The 14645-nt window shown below is 36.6% G+C and overlaps 2 protein-coding genes across 2 annotated transcripts; one reads left to right on the top strand and one right to left on the bottom strand.

Moving 5' to 3' along the window:
* The first annotated feature begins 537 nt into the window (after positions 1 to 537).
* Positions 538 to 5175, top strand: LOC306884984 (CCN family member 4-like). The gene is made up of 5 exons (XM_079441273.1): positions 538 to 725; positions 2373 to 2664; positions 2922 to 3176; positions 3635 to 3828; positions 4275 to 5175. Exons 1-5 carry the CDS (start codon positions 678 to 680, stop codon positions 4572 to 4574), a joined length of 1089 nt encoding a protein of 362 aa, XP_079297399.1. The 5' UTR covers positions 538 to 677; the 3' UTR covers positions 4575 to 5175.
* Positions 5176 to 5267: 92 nt separating this feature from the next.
* LOC306884983 (protein NDRG1-like) lies at positions 5268 to 14645 on the bottom strand. The gene is made up of 16 exons (XM_079441272.1): positions 14508 to 14645; positions 11530 to 11601; positions 11403 to 11438; positions 9343 to 9448; positions 9102 to 9222; positions 8955 to 9017; positions 8812 to 8872; positions 8538 to 8624; positions 8384 to 8440; positions 8198 to 8301; positions 8041 to 8103; positions 7907 to 7958; positions 7721 to 7768; positions 7312 to 7347; positions 6985 to 7036; positions 5268 to 6444 (listed from the first exon to the last, which is right to left on the bottom strand). Exons 2-16 carry the CDS (start codon positions 11599 to 11601, stop codon positions 6206 to 6208), a joined length of 1197 nt encoding a protein of 398 aa, XP_079297398.1. The 5' UTR covers positions 14508 to 14645; the 3' UTR covers positions 5268 to 6205.

A 14645-nucleotide genomic window follows, 5' to 3' on the forward strand; every position in this document is an offset into this window, starting at 1 on the left:
TTTATTAAAATTTGGATAGTTACTATAATAATCTATACATTATCAGAGCTTGATAGACATAATTATTATATATTATTATATTTTAGACATTATTAGACAGATTAATTAATAGATTATAATTAATGTTAGACCCTATTTATTATTTATCTAAATTATTTAGATGAAAATGGGGCAAATAAATTTAGCCCTAATTTGAGAGAATGAATATAACTATGAATATAATATAGAATATAATTATGAATATAATTTATATAATAACTAAATAAATAAAAATTCATCCCATCCAGGTAACAGCTGCAGAACTGTCAAAAAAAGACTAATAATAATTAATAGTTATAAATAATCAAATTTAAAATAGCAATGTTAATATGTTCTGTTGGAAATTTAAATACTTGAGCATGTTTTTTTTTTTTGGGGGGGGGGGGGGGGGGGGGGGGGGGGTCGTGAATGGGTGTCCCTTATTTTGCCTCGCTGAGGGTGGCAAACCTACTCTGACGTCATTAAGGATCCTCCTGAGTATGAAAACTTTACAGCAGCAGTATCAAGATGTGTGTGTGTGTGTGTGTGTGCGTGTGCTTCCCTCAGCTCATTAAATGAATGGATCCTTCTCGCGCATGGGCGATTTTTCAAGAATCATCTAATTCTGGATTTAATGCATTTATCACTCGAGATCAGTGATGACTTGGCTTCTGATGTGGGTTCTACTATTTGCTTGTGTACCACAGGTAACAAATATATTTGTTTATTTATTTTATTAGAGTAGGCTGTGTGAATTATTAGATGAAATAACGCATAAGCGTTAAAAACACCACACAGTCTGTTTTAACATGCGTTGGAAAACTGTATTATTGACCTATACTAGGCTACGATTACAATACTACTATATATAATAAATAATAGCTTATTTTCTTTTGCATCAACGCTGTAAAAGTTGCTTGGTGCCTGCACATAACATTTTTAATTGAAATATTTTATGTGCTCTGTAAAATAAAAATAAAACAAACCAAAAAGGAAACAGAGCATTTCAAACAGAGCATCCTTTTTTTTATATATATATTCAACTTTTTAGTAAAGTGAAAATGAGACACTTTATCAGAGGTTTGTAACTTAACAGTATTTGCATCAGTAACTCTAACCCCCCTTTATTCCACATTAAATTCATCCCATATCTTGAATAATTAAAACTGAAATGCGATGATCATTTAATTATATGTGACCGGCATTTGTAACAAATGACCTCAAATCAATGCGTGAGAGTATACTGCCGCCCTGTGGACAGAAATAAACATGTTTGTCAAAATGCATATATTTAGAGTGAAATCCTTTATTGGGTTGACTCATTTGAAACTCTTTAAAGCTGAGTTCACTCCATTATGTCTTTGAACATGACAGAGGGCGTACTTATCCTGCTTTAAATTTATGCAACTTTAGCTGTCTCTTCCACCTTCCATGTCTGCTGCTTATCTTACACAGGTTAAAAGAGGTCAAATTATATGATGCCATACTTTGTGTGTGGTGTGTTATTTAAGTCTGTTGCCATGCCAATCAATCAAATTGTTAATCAAACCTGAGGGCCTGAAGCAGTCGGCTTTATGTCCCTGCTAAAAATCATTTATCAACATGATCTGTCATCCAAAACCCCATTATTTACATCAGTTGAAACATTTAGATACTTACCATAAAATAAAAAGTGACTGATGAGTTACAAAGAAAGTGCACTGGAAACCTTACAATTAATAATATTAATCTACCTTTTGTTTCTTGACCTGATGTGCAATGATTATCTAGTACAAAATGAGACCCATGAGCTGACAGCAAGTCTATAGCTATTATAATTTGATATATGCAGGAAAGTGTAATTAGAACTGGTTCATTACTCTGAGATATAGTAGTATGTATGGGTGATTAATTAAGCAACAGTTATTTATATAACTGTATAATGTCATATAAATGGCATCATAAATTGCGTTTAGAGGTTCAATTGAAATGTGTTTACATAAAGAACAACAAATTAAGACATTTATCTATGAAAGCTTGTTTCCGCCAGGGGCTACAAAATAAAAAGGTCATTGCAACCTTTTATCTTACAATTGTAACTTTTTTCTCACAATACTGAAATACAGTTCTAGATGCATATAAAAAACTGAATTGTTACCTCAGAATTCAGAGAGATAAAGTCAAAATTGTAATTGTAAACTTTCAACTTGCATATTATAAGATATAGACTAAAAAAGATAAAAAATATATATATTTTAATATTATTATTCATTAATATCACAATGTCTGTAGCCAGGAGGAATCTTGGAGGGGGGAAATAAACAAAAGCCTAAATGTGTCAGAAACAGGAATCTGTCGGGACTTGTGTCTTACAGATTCACAGAGCGTTTGCCCAGGATTCCTCTAAGATGCTGTCCATACCAGAGCCCGTCGCCCCGGAGCCCTATAATCGCACCCAGTACTGCCAATGGCCCTGCAAATGTCCTAAAACTCCCCCCACCTGTCCACCAGGTGTGAGCTTGATCATGGACGGCTGCGACTGCTGCAGAGCATGTGCCAAACAGGTGGGGGAGGTTTGCAATGAGAAAGAAAACTGTGACCATCATCGAGGCCTTTACTGTGATTACAGCGCAGACAAGCCTAGGTACGAAAAAGGAGTATGTGCGTGTAAGTGTCCTTGTACTAACACAGCCTTCTTATTAACACTGTGTTACGGTCTTAGATCAGATTACGATGAAGATTTAAAGGGTGGATTAAGGTGGCGGAACCCAGATAAACCAAGCCAGGGGATGCTGAGCAGAATTATAATACGTTCTGTTCACCTTTTAGCACAGCACAAAACATCACACACTTTTCTTGGTATTGTATCCAGTATGCATTTGATGAACTTGACTTCATTCATTTTGCTCTTTGTTGCTATCCAGATCTGCCAGGCACTGGCTGTGAGCACAATGGTGTGATCTATCGCAATGGCCAGAGCTTCCAGCCCAATTGTAAATACCAGTGTTTGTGTGTGAATGGGGCGATCGGATGTGTCTCTCTGTGTAATGAGTCTCAGCCTCCCAGGGTTTGGTGCCAGAACCCACGGCGAGTTAAAATCCTCGGCCGCTGCTGTGAGCAGTGGATCTGTGATGAGTCCAGGAGTGGGCGCAAGACAGCACCAAGACACACAATGGCTGGTATGATCTCCAGTGTCTCACAAACGTCCTGCAAATGTCTGGAAACTCATTCTGGACAGATAATTAGTTGATAGTGGTTGGAACATGTCCCTTTAAGTGAGACCATGTGCTTAAAGATAGAAACAAGTTTAAACCGTATTAGACAGTACAGTTTATTACTTAATATATACAGATGTTACTTCACAACAGTGAACAAACTAATTAAAACTTACAACAGGAAACATTCTTCTACTCAAAGATAGAAAATTAACAAAAAAATATTGTCAGGTTTTCTAATGTCAAAATTTGTAAATTCTAGGCCTCTTAAGACTCACAGAAATGTCTATAGTAGGCCTACATATAGCCTACATTTTGTACATTTATATTATATAATATATTTTAAAAAATTAAATGTACAGAAGTTTGAAATTTAAATGTACAGAATGAGGAAAGCACTCATTGTCTTTGCATTCTTACAGCCCTGTCTAGTGTAAAGGACAACTGGCACAAGAACTGTGTGACCCAGACAACCTCCTGGAGTCCCTGCTCAAAGACCTGCGGCCGTGGAGTGTCTTTACGCATTACTAACAACAACAAGCAGTGTCAGATGGTCAAAGAGAGCAGACTCTGCAACATCCGGCCTTGCAAAGTGGACATCACAAAGTACATCAAGGTTTCAGATTCAATATCAAATATCAAATTTACATTTGAGAGTGACATGAATGACTATAGTGTATAAAAGGATATGGGTAACACTTTACAATAAGGTGTCATTTGTTAACATTAGTTAATGTATTAACTAATATGAACAATACAATTATTACACTATTTATTAATCTTTGTTAATGTTAGTTAATAAAAATAGAGTTGTTTATTGTTTGTTCATGTTAGTTCACAGTGCATTAACTAATGTTAACAAGCACAACTCGTGATTTTAATAATGCATTAGTAAATGCTCAAATTAACATTAACTAAGATTAATAAATGCTGTAAAGTATTTTTCATTCTTAGTTCATGTTAACTAATGTAGTTAACTAATGTGAACTTATGAACCTTATTGTAAAGTGCTACCAGGATTGACCCTGTGCCTTTTTGGCCCTTTTTTCATCTCTCCACAAGCCTGGAAAGAAGTGCTTGAACATCTACAGGGAAGGAAAGCCACACAACTTCACTATCTCAGGCTGCACCAGTACAAACACTTACTGGCCCAAGTACTGTGGAGTGTGTACAGATGAGCGCTGCTGCATCCCTTACAAATCTAAGACTGTTGAGGTCAACTTTCAGTGCCCGAATGGATCCGGCTTCACCTGGCAGATCATGTGGATTAACGCCTGCTTCTGCAACCTGAGCTGTAAAAACCCCAATGACATATTTACAGATCTAGAACTGTACCATGAGAAAGGTGAGGTTGGAAACTGAATATACGAGACCTTGCACAAAAGTCAATAGAAAGATTTGGGTGAACACCAGTTTTTTTTTTTTCTTGAGCAAGAGTTAATATTTAATTGACCGTCATATTTGCAGGGGTTTTTTTTTTTTTTTTTTTTTGTATTATACGAGATTTTTTCCTTTTGGAAAAACTGAAATAAACCAATATATCCTAATATATTATATTTTAAGACTTTATGGCCTATTGCAACCAAACTGTTCATATATGTTATTTCAACCCAGTTTTTGTCATATGCCGACAGATCCTTTTGTAAAAATGAAGTATAGTACAATATCACGTTGACCTCTGTAGTTAAAATCTTTAATTTATACAAAACCTATGTAAAGAAATATATTGCTTTTATGTATTGATAATGTACAGTTTTTGTAATTTCATGCCTTTTTCTACATGCATGTTCTTAAATGACACTGTAGTCCTTGGAGCGAGTTTTGCCTTATAAAATTTGGCTTTCCATGTACTATAACGTTTTGTATAGACACAGTTCTTATTGAGAGACAAAAAAGTTGAGTAACCAGCTTTTTATTTTACTTTTTTAAATAAATACAAACTGTTATTCCATTAAAAATGCAGTGCATCAGATTGTTTTACATCTTTATGAAGCAGAGTGCCTTTCCAAGCTGCAAGCATTTGTTTTAGTGCGTATGGAAGAGCAGGTAAGTTGCTTATATTATCTCTTTCTGAGCAATCCTTCATTTTATTCTTTCAAAGCCTTGAGAAAAAAAGCATCCAGTCCCAGTAGAGGATTCCATGGCACATTTTGTTCTATTGTGCTTGATTGCATAGAAATCATCATCATCGTTACAAACACAAAACATCACTCATATAGAGTCATTTTCCTGTATTCTTATATCTACAAATTGGTTTTGCTGAATTTAAACTCATTTTAAGATTCTTTAAAAACATTTGATCCCGTAAAAATCATTTAAAATCACTTTCAAGAGCATCAATCACTGAGTTACACATATAACCCAAAATAATAGGACACTCCCAACAAGGAAAATGCAAATCAACACATTATAAGCTTAAACCTTGGTTTTATAAGGTAGGTTAGCATTATGAAAAAAATACCACTGTCTCTACTCTGTGGTCAACCAATCCCTTTTCCATTCAGTGAGGTCCATTTCAACATATACAGATCATACAAATTAATTATGCACTTAAACTAGCCTGTAAAAGTGGTACAATAACTTGACATAAGAAAATGAATCACAGACGAGAGATTAATATAAATTTATAAATGTGGCCTTCTCAGTGCCCAGCTTACTTGGATGATGACCATCAAAATGTATCTGTGCTGCATTGCCTCTAACAACAACAAGACAGCTATTGCGCAGGGGGCAAAAAAGAAGAAATATCTCCATCATCCTTGTCCTTCTTTCACTCTATCCACTCCTTAGCGTTTCCCCAGGAAATAAAGTCTTAAACACAAGACACTGTGGCATAAATGCTCTCTGACAAATAAAACAGTGCAAAACCCCTGAGAGAAACAGCGCAGCAGTATGCGGCGGTCCTGTTGCGTGTGTAGTTAGTGGCAGCGCAGCACAGTCAGAACAGAGAGGTTAATGCATGTGTGAGATGGACCGGAGACGAGGTCACCAGTCTAACAGGTGACTTCGGTGGACTTGGGACTCTGGTCCACAGAACTGTCCATGTTGTCAGTGTGCGAACGTGTGCGTTGGTTGTCAGAGGTGTGGGCTCGGGCACGGCCCTCGTTGGTGTGAGAGCGACTGCGGTTGCCCTCATTAGTGTGCGACCTGCTGCGGTTGCCATCAAAGGAAGTCACGCTGGATCCGGATGCTGTGCGGGAACGGACCAGGCGGGTCATGCTGGCAGAGGGCACTAAGAGGCAGAGGAAGACAGATTAGGATACATATTTTAAAGCTTTTTAATGTTTTTAATGTTAAAATACTTGATATAAGTATGTACACTACCATTAAAAAAAATGGGGTTGGTAAGATTTTTAACGTTTTAAAATAAGTCTTATGCTCACCAAGGCTCCAAATTATTATGCAAGTATTTTGTCAATTAAGTATTAAATCAGTATTATTACTGATTCTTATCAATTTAATGAGTCTGTGCTGAAAAATATCTCTCTTACGCCAAACATATGAACGGTAGTGCATATACTAGTTGAATCAGTTTTTGCAGTTGTTTATAAATGATACACTTCATTTTAGGAAAAAGGTCAAGTTGAAAATGATATTACACCACTAGAGGACAGCACAGCCCAGTTACACATATTGCTATTCGCTAACGTTATATGTTCATTTTAGATGAACATAGGAGTTCAGGCAATGTATCATGGGCATTCCTTATAAAGCCAGGGCTGTATGGTCAAATAGAGAGTATACTGAACAAAAAGACAATATCAGTACTTACTGTAACCCATTCCTTGAATGAAGTACTTGAAAGCCTCTGTTAGCTTCCCAGGCTAAGAGGACAATAAAAGCAGAAATCAGTTATTTGACTATAAAAACAGCTAATCAGGTCGAGGTGGAAAACAGATTTCCCTAAGTACATGTTGTGAAACCAGACAGATTCTAACAGCCGGTAGCAGCAGGTGGCAAGCAGAGTATTAGAACTGAGAACTATATGCCATTGCTGTCCGTAATGAGATTATGGCGCGCTTCATCCCTAATAATCATCCTGTGCCTTGAGCAAACTTGTAAATAAATCTAAATGGCCATAAACGTTATGAATACACACCTGGTCGACCTGGGGCAAGCCTCCACAGTCTGCCATCTGACGAAAGAGAAGGGACATAAAATTTTACTTAAAATGCATGAAAAACACAAAATGCGTCACTGCTTGTTTCTCATTTCTGTTTTGGCCATTCACACAGGTGTCTAAAACACCTAGCGCTCCATTAACTCTGCTAGTCTCAGCACTTATCGGTGATAAATAGGCCATATCAGACGCCATAAACCTAATTCTTAGTCCACCTGAGGGCGGGCTGTGGAAAATTAGGTCAGCCCTGGAGCTGGCCAGTGTGGACCACTTCTGCACCACCTGGGTAAATTAGTCACTAGATAATGCTGAGCTATCGGAATCTTATCAGTGCCTGACTTTTCCATGTGGCTATAAATACATGCCAGCTTCAATGGAGTCCACTCACCTTAAGCAGTGTGGTTTTGGTCGGGTCCAGCTTTGTGTTGCACTCAACCTGTACAGAAAACAGACATGTTAAACCACTAAATACACATGCAATGGATATAAAGGGTGAAGCAACAGTGTGCAGAATAATAAAAAGCATGGCAGTAATAATGAAGTGAAGATAGTCTTAGATTATACTTAAACCTACCACTACATCCACTGCAGGGGAACTGTCTCCAACTACCAGGAGTGAAGGACACCTGAAAACAGAACAACAAAGTCATTACAACAAGAAATTGATCCTGAATTGTTTAGAGGTTTTCTAAAAGATTTTTTACTTACTTTAGAGTTCTGACATTGACGTGGCCACCAGGTACAGGCCTCTCAATTTCCAGGTCTCTTCGGCTGTGATGTGGATAAAAACATTAATTAATTATTATGCCAAATGCTAAATTAACTTTTTTTTGGCAGGATATTTTAGTAGCGGTGTTGTGTTTACCTGTTGTAGGACTTGATAAAGAGTTGCAGATTGAACTGGTTCATGTCATTTATAATGTGGTGACGGTATCTGCCAATGAGGTCATGGTTCTGCTGGATTTCCTCCTGGAGAAATAAGAAAAACATTGATGTTAATATAGATTTATCAATTCAAAAATTATCTAGATGGGGTCAAACATTGACTAACCTTTCCAAACAGGTGAGAGATGATCATGTCAGGCATGGCGTGGGTCCAACCAGAAATCTGTAATTCAAGAAAAATGAACCCACAGCAGCGTGAAACTCTATATAACTTGAACTATGAATTTTATATAAATTATAATAAAGTGGTTAGCACTCACTTTGTGTGCTGCCCAGTCCATCCAGCCCTCAGCGCATGGGTTGATGTTTATTAGCATAAGGCCTTCCACCATAGTAGGGTAATCCAACTATAAAAGGAAACAGTATTTGTAAACCACATCTAAACCCCAGTTTATTAAATAAAACAACCCTAGAGTCAAGCAGATGTTTTTTCTTTTTTTCCACACTGGACATTCCTCAGCAGCTAAACTAGCTAAATGAATGCCAAAATCCACAGGAAAAGAAACACGTTTAGCTCAAGGAAGTCAAACTCACAGCAAACTTAGCAAGGATATAAGCCCCCGCTCCAACAGCCATGCCGATCACACTCTTCAGCCTGTGGGGTTTAAGAAAACTAGTTAAGACAGAGAATAATCTAAAATCTACTTAAAACTTAAATAATTAAACGATCAACTCACCCAAAATGTTTCAGGATTGATGGAAGTGTCTCAGACAGTTGGTCCATGGAAGGGTACTCATATCTATAAAAAAAAATAATAATTACTCTTCTGCATTAATTTACAATATAGATTACCACTTATATGTCTATACATGATATAACTCACCCAGTGGAGAAGGTGTTTGCTCCCTCTTGCTGCCCTGGTGCATCTACATGACACACAGCAAAGTGCTGCATGATCTCTTGCATATCCTCATGGCTGAACAAGGTGTCAAAGCAGCTCTTATCTATTGAAGAAGCACAATTTATGCATTAAAGCCTGCCTCCTTTAGAAAAACCTCTTGATTAATGTGTTGCAAAGCAACACGAAGAGATTTAGGGGGCATTTTAAACTGATAAAATCTTACGGTTCAGTCCAATATCATGGTAGGTGAGGATGACGGGCCGGTCACCCTTAGGAACCCCTTTCATGGTACAGTGGATTCTGCCATATGGAGTCTCCACATCATGTTCCTACATGCAACATGGTAGGAAAACGCTTATCAGCATCAGCTGAACCATCATAAACGGCATTAATCTAATCTGCAGTACAACGTATTATAACAGTGCATATATCAATGACAATTTATGAATGTTTTTTCTCTGTGCACTTAACACTTTTTGGTTTGAAGACCGTGTTAACAAAGTAGCCTTGTAGTTTAATGTAAAATTTAAGGACAGGTACAATTTGGAAACAATCTGCAAATGAACCACAGACAAACTGCAAACATTTCAACACCCAATGCACTTTGGTTTTAAATCTGTAATCTGTAAGATCACAGTCCATGAAAACGATTTCATAATGTTCAACTGCATCTACCAAATTTCACAAAGCATCAAACCCTAATTAAGACTGACACAGCCGATATTAAATTCATTTTATAAATGTGTGCTGTATGAGATAAAAAAGATAAAAGGAACAAAATGAAAGATTTCTACTAAATGTAAACCATATTATCAAGCTCTAATCTGCTAAATCTGCCTGTAAGGCATAAAGAAATTAAGATATTACAAACATCAACATTTAAAACATTGTGCACTGTTAAAAGCACTATACAAATAAATTTGACTTGAATTTGTCAAAATCTAAACTTTACTCTTTACTCACCACTAAGACAATAAAAACAGCCAATGAAAACCTCAAAAAGAACCAAAAGCAACATGAATATTTCTACTCACAGCGACTTCTATCTCGAAAACTAATTCCATTTCAGAGTCTTCCAGAACCATGGCTGCCGATAGTAATTAGTAGTAGTGATGAGAACGAGTCGGTAAGATCCGATTGAAAGTAAGCTACTGTTTGTGCACTTTGCTAATATTCATCTGTGCGCAGGGTTTTATACCCCTGTTGCCGTCGCTCAACATAAGCCCCATGCTCCCAGCATGCTTTGCACCGAGATCAAAACAAGTTAATTCTAGTTAACGACATCCGTAAATTGGATCAGCCTGTATCAGACGCTTGGAGTAGCCACCTCTAGGCCATCGGAAACTTAGGCAAGTGCAGCCAAACAAAAATGCGATGGAGGTGTGCATTGAATTAACTGTTATCTTTCAGCAATAGAGATAAATAAAACTCAGAAATAAAGTGCAATTAAGTTAAATAGAATCTCACATGGTCGAGGCCAATGTGTGCTGCTACTTTAAATTTTTCCTTCATTTGTTTCAGTCTTAAAGAACCCAACTCATAAAACTTTTTACTTTGGAAAGAACACGTCTTGATGAAAATATCACTTCTAATCAGCATCTGTATTTCTATATTCTTTCTCCATGTTTAAAAATGGAAGCCACTAAAACCAACAAATCATAAATCCTCGTCAACAGATTGAACATTAACTTTTGATTGAACTTTCTTGAAGTTAATTTAACACTAGCGGCAAACAATTACAAAGAACCACCATGCACTGCTAAAGTCATTGAGAAAAGTCTTCAAGTGTAAGCCACTGGTCAAAGATCAACTGGCTGACGCTGCAGAAACTAGTTTCAGCTGCCTCAGGTTGCAGCACGGGCTGCTAATAAAGTCAAATAACATCTTTAACACTGACAAGGACATAAATATCTTGTGCTTGGCTTTGTATAGTGACTTAACACAAACATATGTTGTCTCCCTACTGGCACTAATCTCTTTAAACAGGACGAGCCCTACGTGAGCGCCTCAGGCAGATGGCCATTGTATCCCTCAGCAGCCCACGTCATTGGTCTAGAGGCTGAACAGTCTTATTAAACACATGACCTGCAAACTTCAGGACTTTAATCTGTGTGAGGATCAACACGAGAGGCCTGTTGGATGTGAATCTGTACTGTATCAGTACTGTTGTAATGCCATGGTGTCAGCAAAGAATGACCTGAGATTTTTGAATGAAATAAAAAGGAAAAAAATTTGAAATTATCCCAAAAAAATAAAAAAAAATAAAACAAGTGAAATTCTTGCCTTAATCACCAACTGCTGGACAGCCTCTCTTAGCCCCTAGAATAGAGGAGAAAACAGTGTACGTTTTATTCACTATGTTGTCATGCATAAATACGTAGATTTAGTACAAATATAATATTTTACATACTTGCAAATCCCTGTCCGGGATCAGAGGCTTCGACTCAACTACTTGGATATCATCCATTCTCAACGAGGACATCTAGAGGTAGGAAAAAGGTGACATAAATAAAACCTTATTACACCTCAAATAAATTTACCACAATCTTCCTTTAAGGTCACAGAAGGAAGTAACAAATTACTAGTTCCTTGTTTTTGTTGTGGTGTAATTCATCTTTGGCAGTGACTATTTACAACAGCATTATTGGAGCTCATAAGTGGATTCAAGGAAATAAGTTTTTTTTTCTCTGGAACATTTCAGGTGTTTTTATTTCATAATTTACAATTTTCTGTTTTCAAGTTAAAGATTTTTGTCACATACACATTACATGTTATGTATTGAAGTGAAATTTTTCCATCTAGTTTCTCATCCTACAGTGCAACAACTAAGAATAATATTAAAAGACTAGATCAAGAATATGATATGACAAATAAAAAGAAAAGAATAAAATGTAAATGTAATATAGTAGAAATAAGAATAATGTGTTATGTTTAATATTTCACCATTAAAACAATTTCATAACATTATTTTTGCAGCTGTAATCTAGGATACATTTAATTGATGCAGTGCAGTATAAAATAGTACTAATGTATGCAATGTATATGCGGCTTCTGCAGCTTTTGAAATCTTTTGCCGTTTCACACACATTTGGCACATAAGACATTTCTTTGCATTTTTTACATTTTTTTATTATATCTTCAGCTTTTCAAAACAGGCTAATCTGTTTTGGATTATGCAGATCATGCATTTCAAAGGACGACAGTTTGAATGTTGATGCGCATGTAAATGGAGTGGGAGCCTGAACAGGCTCTTTGTCTGGCTGAGGTTTCTAAAGGTCACATGTCAGGCTTTTCCTCTGTAGCGGGCCTGGACGCTACACACAGGAAGCCACTGACACAGCTGCTTCCACGTATCCTGCAGTCAGTCCCTCCACCCCTTTAACACTAGCCATTTTTTTTTAGCTTTGCTCCAAAGCCAGCATGAAATCCCACAGGTTCAAGGAGTGTTCCTGTACCAAGCCCCTATGAAAAAAGCAGCGATTGATTTTTTAATTCACAGACAAGCTCTAGGAACCAAGCCAAGATGTTTATCAAGAGGAATTTCTGTAGTTCAAAACCCATGATTGTGCAGTTCATCATTTGCGGAGGTCTCTACAGCAAACCCCTACACAAATTCTTGACCAGAATCATGTGGGAACTGAAATTACTCATGAATACTAGACCAAGCTAGAAGAAATCAGCTTAAGACTTTCTTTAAGAAATATATAATCAGCTATAAGAAAAGTTAACAAGTAACGGTTAGCTGGCAAGTAGGTCATCTGCTTGTTTTTAAGCTGTGCGCCCTTATGGCCTCTTTTGAATAATCTTTTACCTGGGAGTGTCAGTAATGTCTCAGCAGGATATAAAGGACAGATCCTGCCCTTCCCGTGCCCTAGAATACTCTCTATACTTCAAAACATCCAAATTCACCGGTCCACTTCTCAGGACAAGCATTCCATTAAAGTGTACAATGGTAAATGAGACTAATTAATGTCTTACATAAAATACTAATTCAGGAATTTATCAATATTGGAATGGTTCAGACACATTTGTAACAGATGCATTGTGTATTTGTATAAATACATGCATATATTTGTTTTCATTAACTTTGAGACACTATAAAGATTCAAAGGTTTGCTTGCTATTGCATCAATATCAGTAAGTATAATGTTTATGTTGGAACATAACCATCATTGCAGCTGCACCCTGTAGAGGAGAGGAAAATGCTTGTTTCACTTCCCGTAACCACTTTTTTCTTCTTCTTTTCTGAAATACAATTCATGGAACGCACTTTTTTTCTGAGAGAGATACTCCATGCACATTAGAACAGTCATTGCTGGGGTCCTACAAAATTTCTTCTCCAGTTAAGCTATAACACTTGTCGACCTACAATGCTAATCGAAAATAATCTCTGATTTTGTTTTACATACATGTATGCACACACTATTTTGCTGTGAATTTTGTGGATGTTTCTGCTGTTACAGCTGTTGTATATGAGTAAACGAGTGTTAAACTTTGTCATTGGCATGAACTTATATAATTATGTATATTATTTATAATATACATATCTATACATGAGTCAATTTTCAGGTGAGTCCATTTACATGAGTCCATTTTCTTCTCCACTGGGTGAGTCCAGTTTTTCATTCATGTTTATATACTTTATATGTATTCCTAATTTAATATTTAAAATGTTAATTTCATTAAAACAAATTCGAAGCTTTTATGGCAACAAAGTGGTCTACTGAATCTTTTATTAGGCTGTCTGTTTTTGGGGGAAAAATTGTATGTTAGCTACATCTAAAATGCAGTTGCAGACTAAAAACTTAAGCAAAACAAACACAGTTAAGCCAGCATGTTGTCTGACAATGCAAACGCACACCTGTTACATGCAACCCTGAAAAATTATTGCTTCCAGTCTAGTACAGTGGTTTTCATCAGCCCATTAAGACAAAGCTCTATAAACTGAGGTTTGAATGTGACAGATATTAAAAACATGCAAAATATGCAGCGCGGTAGTTCCCATGCAGGCCAGAAAACCACTAGTTTAGGAAGCATATGTCGCACTGTTCGTAGCCTATTTGTTTTCCCACTCTAACCTACTCTACTTTGTTGACATATGCACGTGCAACCACATGCACGCGCGTAACATGATAAACAACATATTAAAAACGCCCGCGTTTCGATGTGTAATCATAAACAGTGACAACCATATACTAGTGTTTATTGGTGTCAAAATATTTTATACCGGATATCTTTTAGTTCAAAGCTATTAAATATAGGCTACCTTGTTTGATATCATGCCAGATATATTTTAGATACGGACTGCGGTTATTAGATACAGAAATAGTCAACATTTTAACATTAAAACAAATTTGAGATAATAAAATAGCACTTTTTATGACTTACCGGTTAATTGTCCACAAAATGAAAACAAGGAAGTCCAACCAAACTAAAAAGCTTTTCCAGAGTTTGAGAGTTACAAGTGACTACGTGCTGCAGGCAATTTTATAAAGATGTGTGTTTAGTCAGTCCTGCCCACTCCTC

The sequence above is a fragment of the Barbus barbus genome, assembly GCF_936440315.1.
Source record: "Barbus barbus genome assembly, chromosome: 19".
Lineage (NCBI taxonomy): Eukaryota > Metazoa > Chordata > Actinopteri > Cypriniformes > Cyprinidae > Barbus > Barbus barbus.

Coding starts and splice junctions, on each gene's coding strand:
- LOC306884984 (XM_079441273.1), top strand. CDS start 678: ATGACTTGGCTTCTGATGTGGGTTCTACTATTTGCTTGTGTACCACAG. Junction 2,665..2,921: donor CGAAAAAGGAGTATGTGCGT/GTAAGTGTCCTT, acceptor GTTGCTATCCAG/ATCTGCCAGGCACTGGCTGT. Junction 3,177..3,634: donor ACCAAGACACACAATGGCTG/GTATGATCTCCA, acceptor GCATTCTTACAG/CCCTGTCTAGTGTAAAGGAC.
- LOC306884983 (XM_079441272.1), bottom strand. CDS start 11,601: ATGTCCTCGTTGAGAATGGATGATATCCAAGTAGTTGAGTCGAAGCCT. Junction 9,449..11,402: donor TCCAGCAGTTGGTGATTAAG/GCAAGAATTTCA, acceptor TGTTGCATGTAG/GAACATGATGTGGAGACTCC. Junction 7,037..7,311: donor GCTTGCCCCAGGTCGACCAG/GTGTGTATTCAT, acceptor TTGTCCTCTTAG/CCTGGGAAGCTAACAGAGGC.